At 48.7% G+C, this 9,397-nt stretch overlaps 1 protein-coding gene across 1 annotated transcript in view; it reads left to right on the forward strand.

Annotated features, from left to right (window-relative positions):
- The first annotated feature begins 1,185 nt into the window (after positions 1-1,185).
- PC (pyruvate carboxylase) overlaps positions 1,186-9,397 on the forward strand; it is a 26,867-nt gene continuing 18,655 nt past the window's right edge. Inside the window, exons 1-7 of the mRNA XM_006860867.1 lie at positions 1,186-1,330; positions 1,417-1,601; positions 1,974-2,139; positions 2,273-2,418; positions 2,536-2,653; positions 3,150-3,301; positions 3,912-4,030. Coding sequence (XP_006860929.1) covers positions 1,195-1,330; positions 1,417-1,601; positions 1,974-2,139; positions 2,273-2,418; positions 2,536-2,653; positions 3,150-3,301; positions 3,912-4,030 — 1,022 coding nt within the window. The 5' untranslated portion in view covers positions 1,186-1,194. The remainder of the gene's footprint in view (positions 1,331-1,416; positions 1,602-1,973; positions 2,140-2,272; positions 2,419-2,535; positions 2,654-3,149; positions 3,302-3,911; positions 4,031-9,397) is intronic.

The following is a 9,397-nucleotide window of genomic DNA, read 5'->3' on the forward strand; positions in this document are numbered from 1 at the left end:
TCGGGGCTGTAGGTGGATGGAGTACGGCTTACCGATGAAACTCTCCTCAATGAATGAGCAGGTGCATCATCATTCATGATAGGAGAAAAAATACCTTGGCACAGTTTCCTGGCCTTTTCTCACCAACTCAGTTTCTAATTTTCTTAAAACTTCTTTCTAAAAAGTCCCTTGTTAGTGACTTGTGTTTTGTTCTGTTGTACATGGGGTCACTGTGGGTGAGAACCAACCCCGCAGCATCTACCAACAACATTGAGCACCCTATGGAGAGCTTTGCTCTGCATACGTAGACCCGTGAGTCGGAATCGACTCAATGGCATTTGGTTTTCCCCACCCTGGTCGCTAGGCCTTCCTTCCTCTGCTCTGTTTTCGAATTATTTCCTTCTTTCATCTCTTTTTTTATTGTCTTCATCTCCTCTTCTCTGTATTATTGACCATAATACGATAATGAAGGTTTTTGCAATATTTCTTTTATGTTTTGAGCATATTTTCATATCCTTCGCTCAACACAAAATGGCGAGTCACGTGCTTTAAAATACTCATGCTAAGAAAGAAATAGAATTGGTGGATAAAGGCTCGGAAGCAGGGTGACAAGACTGCTGCTTGGGCTCTGCCGTGAGCAGCTGTGTGGCTCTGAATACACCTCCTTTCACACGCCTGGCACTGGCTTTTCTTCATCTCTAAGACGGTGCTGGCTGACTTCTGACCCACAGGAAAAACTGAACAGCGGCACTTTACTTAGGGACCCTCAGTAAAAAGGGAGGTCTGAAGACATCTGCGTATGAACAGAGGGAGGCTTTGTTTCCTCAGAGAGTGTACTGGCGAGGGTTGGTGGCACAGTGGTTAAACTGCTGAAGTGGTTGGCTGCTGACTGAAAGGTCAGCGGTTTGAGCCCATCCAGCAACTCTACAGAAGAAAGATGTGGCAACCTGCTCCTGGAAGGACCCCCTCCAAAAAGACGCAGCCGTGTTACTGAGGGGAGGCCCTGGGGAGCTTCCGTAGGGAGCTGGGAAGCCTGGGTTCTCTGGCCCTTGGGGTGATGGCAGAGGGCAGTGGGAGGTCAGCAGACTGCACGAGATGCCCGCCTGAGGACTGGGGTGGGAAGAGGGACTGGCTTTTCCGGGAAAGGTGACTGCCCCTTTCTGGGAAAACTCAGAGGCGAGTCCATTTTGACCTGGGCCCTAATATCCCTCCTAGATGCTGAAGTTCCGAGTGGTACGAGGGGGCCTGAGGCTCCTGAGTATTCGTCGAGCCTCCACCATACCCGCTGCCTCCCCAAATGTCCGGCGCCTGGAGTACAAGCCCATCAAGAAGGTCATGGTGGCCAACCGAGGTGAGTACCCTGTGGAGTAGGGAGGAACCGCCGCAGCCCCCTGCCCCCTCCCTCCACCCTGAAGTCCAACTTCTCCTCCTCCCCAGGTGAGATCGCCATCCGAGTGTTCCGGGCCTGCACGGAGCTGGGCATCCGGACCGTGGCCATCTACTCGGAGCAGGACACGGGCCAGATGCACCGGCAGAAAGCAGATGAAGCCTACCTCATAGGTCGAGGCCTGGCCCCCGTGCAGGCCTACCTGCACATCCCAGACATCATCAAGGTGGCCAAGGTGAGTCAGCTGGTAGGCTGTGCGTGGGGGCTTTTTTTGGGGGGGGGGACTGTGTCCTGTGCCTCGACCCCCCCAACCCCCCCGACACACACACACACACACACACACACACACACACGAGGTATGGGGAGGTGGAGCTGACTCAAGTGAGGTGCCAGGATTTGGTTGAGGCCTGTGAAGGGGTCTGAGGAGAGTTCAGACAGACAAACTCCCCCTAACACTTAGCAGTTTGAGGCTGAGTATTAGTTTGAATCCACCAGAGGCGCCTTGGGAACAAGCCCAGCGCTCCACTTGCAAAGATCACAGCCACTGAAAACGCCATGGAGCACTTCTACCTTTAACACAGTGTCTCTGCCCCCACTCCCCTCACAGGAAAACGGTGTGGATGCGGTGCACCCTGGGTATGGTTTCCTCTCCGAGAGGGCAGACTTCGCCCAAGCCTGCCAGGATGCTGGGGTCCGCTTCATTGGGCCGAGCCCTGAGGTGGTCCGCAAGATGGGAGACAAGGTGGAGGCCCGGGCCATCGCCATTGCTGCGGGTGAGTGTGGCAAGCGGCCACACGGTCTCACAAGATTCCTCAGGAGGGGTTGCCAGGAAGGAGGGGTGTTGTGACTGGGGTATTGTGACCTTGGTGGGTTTTAGCAGGACCTCTCCCACCTCTCTCCCCACAGGTGTCCCAGTGGTCCCTGGCACGGATGCTCCCATCACCTCCCTCCATGAAGCTCATGAGTTCTCCAACACCTATGGCTTCCCCATCATCTTCAAGGCCGCCTACGGGGGCGGGGGGCGCGGCATGAGGGTCGTCCACAGCTACGAGGTGAGCAACAGTGGGGCTGGGAGGTAGCAGGGCAACCCAGGCCCCAGGGCGCAGGAAGGTCTGATGGGGCATGGGCCGGGGGCGTGCAGAGACCAGACACGGAGCTGTGGCCCCCAGGAGCTGGAGGAGAACTACACGAGGGCCTACTCGGAGGCCCTGGCTGCCTTTGGGAACGGGGCGCTCTTTGTGGAGAAGTTCATCGAGAAGCCACGCCACATCGAGGTGCAGATTCTGGGTGAGTGGGTGGCAGCAGAGCCTCGGGACAGCCTGCGGTGGACTGGGAGCTGGGCAGCAGGAAGCAGATGCTAACTGGCCCCACTGTTACCTGGGGCTCTTAGAGGGGGTTGTTGTTGTTAAGTGCCCTCAACTCTGTTCCAACTCATGGTGACCATGTATAGGGTTTCCAAGGAGTGGCTGGTGAGTTTGAGCCACTGACCTTGTAGTTCAAACTGACCTTGTGGTCTAGTGCTTTATCCCCCAGCACCTCACCGGGCCTCGTAGAGGTGTTAGGAGGCATTATTGTGCTATTGGGTTTCATCAAGTCGATTCGGAACCACAGCCACCCAGTGTGACAGAGCAGAGCTGTCCTATAGGGTTTTCCTGTGGGGACAGATGGTCAGGGTTTTGTTGGAGCCTCTGATGCCTGTTTGGTTACCAGTGCATGCTTAACCACGGCACCACCAGGGCCTGTGTAGGGTCAGGAAGAGCTGAGCCCCCGTCCCTCCCCACAGGGGACCAGTATGGGAACATCCTACACCTATACGAGCGTGACTGCTCCATCCAGCGGCGCCACCAGAAGGTGGTGGAGATCGCTCCCGCCGCCCACCTGGACCCCCAGCTCCGGACCAGGCTCACCAGCGACTCCGTCAAACTTGCCAAGCAGGTGACTGGCTGGGGCTGACCAGGCAGGGTCCATGTGGAGATGGTTCGGGGAGCATTCAGATGGCTGAGAACAGGGAGGCAGGTGGTACCACTCTGTGTCCCCTGCTGACACAGATGACGTCCCCCCTCACTCCCCAGGGCCCTGGGAGGGACAGTCCATGGGTTCTGTCAAGGTGGAAACGTAGTCTCTCAACCATTTCTTCTCCACTCCTGGTGAGTGGCTCGTTTAGAGTCGATTGCTGGTTTCGACCTTGTCTTGGTCCCAGCGATGACTGGAGGGGGCTGAGCCTGGTCTAGCTTGAGGTTTGGGCAGGATCAGAAATGAAGCTGAAATTGGATGAATTTGAAGTTAAGAGTGTCACCTGTTGGTTCTTCTCAAATGACACTTTTCTGGGCATCTCTGGGGGGATGATGTAGTGCCCCTTCCCCACTCCTGTCCAGGATAAAACAGGTCTAGGAGACACTGAGCTAGGGCAGGGAGGGGGTCCAGGCACCCTGACACAGTGGGGCGGGAACCAGGGGTCTGTCTGTCACCTGGCAGGTAGTTGTCCACTCTTCTCTGGAAGGTGACTGGAGAGTAGATGGAGCCCCCTTCTGTCCCTGCCCCCTAGGTGGGCTACGAGAATGCAGGCACTGTGGAGTTCCTGGTGGACAAACATGGCCGACATTACTTCATCGAGGTCAACTCCCGGCTACAGGTGGAGCACACGGTCACAGAGGAGATCACAGAGTGAGCGCGGACCGGGGCCGGGAGGGAGCTGCCATGGCCTCTCTACTGGGGTGCTGGCTTTGGTATTGGGGAGCATTCTGCAGTCACTGTGGAAGCAGGCACACCTCGCTTTGTGGTACAAATTGAAGTTTTGTGGTGACCTGGGCTGAGCAAATCTAGCAACACCAGCAGGATACGCTTTCTTCGTGTCTCTGTTACATTCTAAACTTTTCCTTCATGCTAGCCACACTTCATAGACTGCAGTAGAGTATCAACATCATTTTCTTATGCTTTGAGTAACAAAAAATGCCCGAGACTCGCATTATTGCAATGTTTACTTTATTATGGTGGTTTGGAACCAAACCAACAGTGTGTCTAGGCCAGCCTGTTGTTGTTGTTGTTGTGTGCTGGTAAGTCGCTTCGTACTCATAGCAGCCCTGCCCACAGCAGAACGCAGTACTGCCCAGTCCTGCGTCATTCTCACAATTCTTGTTACATTTGAGCCCATTGCTGCTGACCATCTCCTCGGGGGTCTTCATTTTTCTCTCTGACCCTTACGTTACCAAGCTTGGTGTCCTTCTGCAGAAATATGTCTGAAGTATGAGAGACGAAGTCTCGCCATCCTGGCTTCTAAGGAGCATTTCGGCTGTACTTCTTTCAACACCGATTTGTTTCTTCTAGCGGTCTATGGTACTTCTACTATTCTCCTCCAACACCATAACTCAAATGCATCGCTTCTTCTGAGGTCTTCCTTATCCACTGTCCAGCTTTCACATGCATATGAGGTGATTGAAAATACCATGGCTAAAGTCAGGCACACCTTAGTCCGCAGACTGACATTTTTGCTCTTCAACACTTTAAAGAAATCCTGTGCTGCAGATTTGCCTATATGTTGTTCGATTTCTTAACTGCTGCTTCCATGAGTGTTGATGGTTGATCCAAGCAAAATGAAGTCCTTGACCTCTTCAATCTTTTCTCCATTTATATGGATGTTGTTTTTTGATCCAGTGGTGAGGATTTTTGTTTTCTTTACATTGAGGTGCAACCCATATTGAAGGTTGTGGTCTTTGATCTTCATCAGTAAGTATTTTAAGCCCTCTCTGCATTCGGCAAGCAAGGTTGTATCATTTGCATATCGCAGGTTGTTAATGAATCATCCTCTAATCCTGATGCCATGTTCTTCTTCATAAAAATCCAGCTTCTCGGATTATTTGTTCAGCATACAGATTGAATAACTATGGTAAAAGAACATAACCCTGGCTCACACCGTTCCTAATTTTAAACCATTCAATGTTCCCTTACTCTGTTCGAACAACTGCCTGTTGATCTATATATAGATTCTTCATGAGTACAATTAAGTGGTCCAGAATACTCATTCTCTACAATTTGTCAGTACTTTGTCATGATCAACATAGTTGAGATCCTTTGCATGGTCAATAAAGCACAGGTAAACATCTTTCTGGCGTTCTCTGCTTTTAGCCAAGATCCATTTAATGTCAGCAGTGATAGCCCTATTTCTATGTTCTAGTCTGAATCTGCCTTGAATCTCTGGCAGTTCCCTGTTGATGTATGGTTGCAGCTGTTTTTTAATTATCTTTAGCAAAATTTTACTTACATGTGATGTTAATGAATTGTCCGATGATTTCTGCATTCCACTGGGTCACCTCTCTTTGGAATGGGCACTAATATGGATTTCTTTCAATCAGTTGACCAGGTAGTTAGCTGTCTTCCAAATTTCTAGGCAGAGATGAGTGAGTGCTTCCAGTGCCGCATCAGTTTGTTGAAAGATTTCAATTTGTTTTCCATTAATTCCTGGACCCTTGTTCTTTGTCAATGCCTATATATGCTACCTCTTGAAGTGGTTGAAATTGATCATTTCTTTTTGGTACAGTGACCCTGTATATTCCTTCCATCTTCTTTTACTTTCTGCATCATTCAATCTTTTGCCCAGAGAATCCGTAACTATTGCAAGTCAAGGCTTGAATTCGTTCTTTAGTTCTTTCACTTGAGCAATGCTGAGCGTGTTTTCTTCCCTTTTGGTTTGCTAATTCCAGGTCTTTGCACATTTCATTATACTACTTAACTTTGTCTTCTGAGATGCCCTTTGAAAGTTTCTTTTCAGCTCTTTTACCTCCTCATTTCTTTCATTTAATTTAGAATCTATGCTGGAGAGCAAGTTTCTGAGTCTCTTCTGACATCCATTTTGGTCTTTTCCTTTTTGCTTGTCTTCTTCATGACCTTTTTGCTTTCTCCCGGTATGATGTTCTTGATGTCATCCCACAACTCTTCTGGTCTTTGTTCATTAATTTCTAATGCATCAAATCTGTTCTTGCGATGATCTCTAAATTCAGATCGGATATGCTTAAGGTCATATTTTGACTCTCATGGACTTGATTTCATTTTCTTCAGCTTCAACCTGAACTTGCTTATGAGCAGTTGATGGTCTGTTCCACAGTCTGCCACTGACCTTGTTTTGGCTGATGATTTTTCCACGCTTTCTCACTGTCTCTTCCACAGTTGTACTCAGTTTGATTTCTTTGTATTCCATCTGGTGAAGTCCATGTGTATAGTTTTCTTTTATGTTATTTTAAAAAGGTATTTGCAGTAAAGAAGTCATTGGTCTTGAAAAATTCTATCATGTGGTCTCCAGCATTGTTTCTATCACCAAGGTCATATTTTCCAACGACCGATCCTTCCTCTTTGTTTCCAACCTTTGCATTCCAATCGCCAGTAATTATCACTACATCTTGGTTGCATATTTTGCCAATTTTAGACTGAAGAAGTTGGTAGAATTCCTCAGGTTCATCATCGTTAGCTTTAGTGGTTGGTGTGTAAATTTAAATAATGCTAGTACTAACTGGTCTTGTTGTGTTGTCAAATGGCCTTCAAGTCGGTTGTGAATCATAGAGACACCCTGTATAGGACTTCCAAGGAGCAGCTGGTAGGTTTGAACTGCAGACCTTGTGGTTTGCAGCTCAGTGCTGATCCACAGCATCACATAGCATTATACTTCACGACAGATATTGAAATATTCTTTTTGATGATGAACGTGATGCCATTTCTCTTCAGTTTGCCATTCCCGACATATTTAACCATGTAATGGTCAGATTCAAAATGGCCATTACCAATCCATTTCAGTTCACTGATGCCTTAGGTGGACTTCTGGTATGGTGCTGTAGGATTTGCACTGGACTGCAAACCACAAGGCCAGTGGTTCAAACCCACCAGCTGCTCCTGGAAACCCTGTACTGGTTCGCTATGGATCGGTATCGACTCGACAGCACTTAACAACAACAACAATGCCTTAGATACTGATCTTTATGCATTCCATTTCATTTTTGACAGCTTCCAGTTTTATTAGATTCATACTTTGTACATCTCGTGTTCTTATTTTTAATTAACATTTACAGCTGTTTCTTCTCAGAGTTGTACCCCCTCAGCAATGGAAGTTTCTGAAATCTTTACTCCATTTGCATCATCACGGTCAAGTCCATTTTGAGGAGACAGCTTTTCCCAGTTGTCTTTTGAGTGTCTTCCAAGTATCTGACAGTATTTTGGTGCTGTTCATAATGGTTCCATAGTCACTATTCTGGGGCTCTCTGACAGGGTTCCACTGCTATCCAGAAGGTTCCCTGGGGCTAAACATTCAGACGTAGTCTGCCTCTCCATCTTCCTAATCTGTCTTAGTCTAGAAGCTCAACTGAAAGCAGTCCATCAACACGTCCCTGCTGGTATTTAAAATAACGGAGGCATAGCTTCAGCATCATAGCAACCTACCGCAGTATGACCAACTGATAGACCCGTGGTAGCGGTCAGCCGGTAGGAAGGAGCAAATCAAGCGATCCTTGGCCCCACCCAAGAGTAGAGTGCTGCAAGTGCTTAAGGGCCAGGGTCTGCGCTAGACCCTCACACGTGCTTCCTGGAGCCCCCCCAATCATGCCAGGTGGGAGGTGCCAATCCTCCTGTGTTTCAGATGAGGAACCCAGGCTCAGAGAGCTTGAAAGAGTTGCCCAGCCTTAGGCAGCTGGACTGGCTTCCTGGCTTCTCTGGTGACAGGCTTTTTTCCACCTTTGTTTATTTAACTGCATGACTGTTTCAGTACAACAAAGATGTTTTGCGTAGAATTTTATTTTACTTTTTCAGTAAAATGTTTGTTGGTGGCGTCTCCCCAGACCATTGTTCTTTCCGTCTACTATTGTTGTTGGGTTCATTTTCAACTCGTGTGACATTAAAGATGCCCCGTGGGGTTTCCTAGGCTGTCCTCTTTACACAGCTGATGGCCAGCCACTTCTCTCGCGGAGCTGCTGGGTGAGTTCGAACCGCTGGCCTTTCAGTTAGCAGCTGCGCACCTCATGGTTCCATGATTTTCCATCATCTGTATGTTTCATGGTTTCTTTTCCTTGGCGCTTTGATCAGACAAGTTGTCCTCAGATTCTGTGGATATTAAAGGTGCATCACCCAACATCTTTGACTTTCAGAAATCTAAGTAGACTCTAGTCCTGGCGTAGCACTGTAGGATCCGCACTGGACTGCTCACCAGAAGGTCGGTAGTTCAAACTCACCAGCTGCTCCTCAGAAACCCTACACAGGGTCGCTGTGAGTCTGGGAGTCAATTTCTAGGGCAGTGGGGGCGCGGCATCCTGCCTATAGCTTTCCAGATAGCTCGCGTCAGTTTGTTCTCTCCCAGCTTTTAGGAAGCTGCCTGTTGGATAAATAACAAGGAAAAATGGTTTTTCATAGTTTCAAGATGCATATTTCAAGCCTTTGAAATGTTAAACCCTGGCTTTGGGCCAGTCCATCTTACCATAGAACATACTTTGCTCCATTTGCTTCCCCGGACCCCTCACTCGCTCCAGTAGAAGTCTGAGTCTGACTGTCCGCACCTTCTCTGTGAAGGGTTGTTGTTGTTGTTAAGTACCGTGGAGTCGATTCCGACTCATAGTGACCCTGCACACGGTTTCTGAAGCTATAAATCTTTACGGGAGCAGAACACCTCATCTTTCTCCCACGGAACCACTGGTGGTTTCGAACTGCCGACCTTGAGGTTAGCAGCCCGATTTGTAACCAGTATGCTACTAGAGTCTTCTGTAGCGTGGCAGGCATCAGGGCTGAACCAGGGAAACCAGGCACTTCAGAGAGCCTCAAATGAGGAAAGCTTCCCTGGGAAGGGTCCTGGGCACCGACCACAGAAACTGGAAGCACAGCAGCTCGATGCCTTGTCTTTTTTTTTTTTTTCTGTTTTTATAATTTTATTCTGTTCTTGACTTTTTCATTTGTCAACTGAGTTCAGGTTGATGCTGCCATGTACGTCATGCTGTAGTTGTTATGTGTTCTTGTTGGTTCTCAGTCCACAGAACTTCCTTTAGGATGTTTTTCATAGCAGGGTTG

Source organism: Chrysochloris asiatica, unplaced genomic scaffold (assembly GCF_000296735.1).
Source record: "Chrysochloris asiatica unplaced genomic scaffold, ChrAsi1.0 scaffold00040, whole genome shotgun sequence".
NCBI classification, from domain to species: Eukaryota; Metazoa; Chordata; class Mammalia; order Afrosoricida; family Chrysochloridae; genus Chrysochloris; species Chrysochloris asiatica.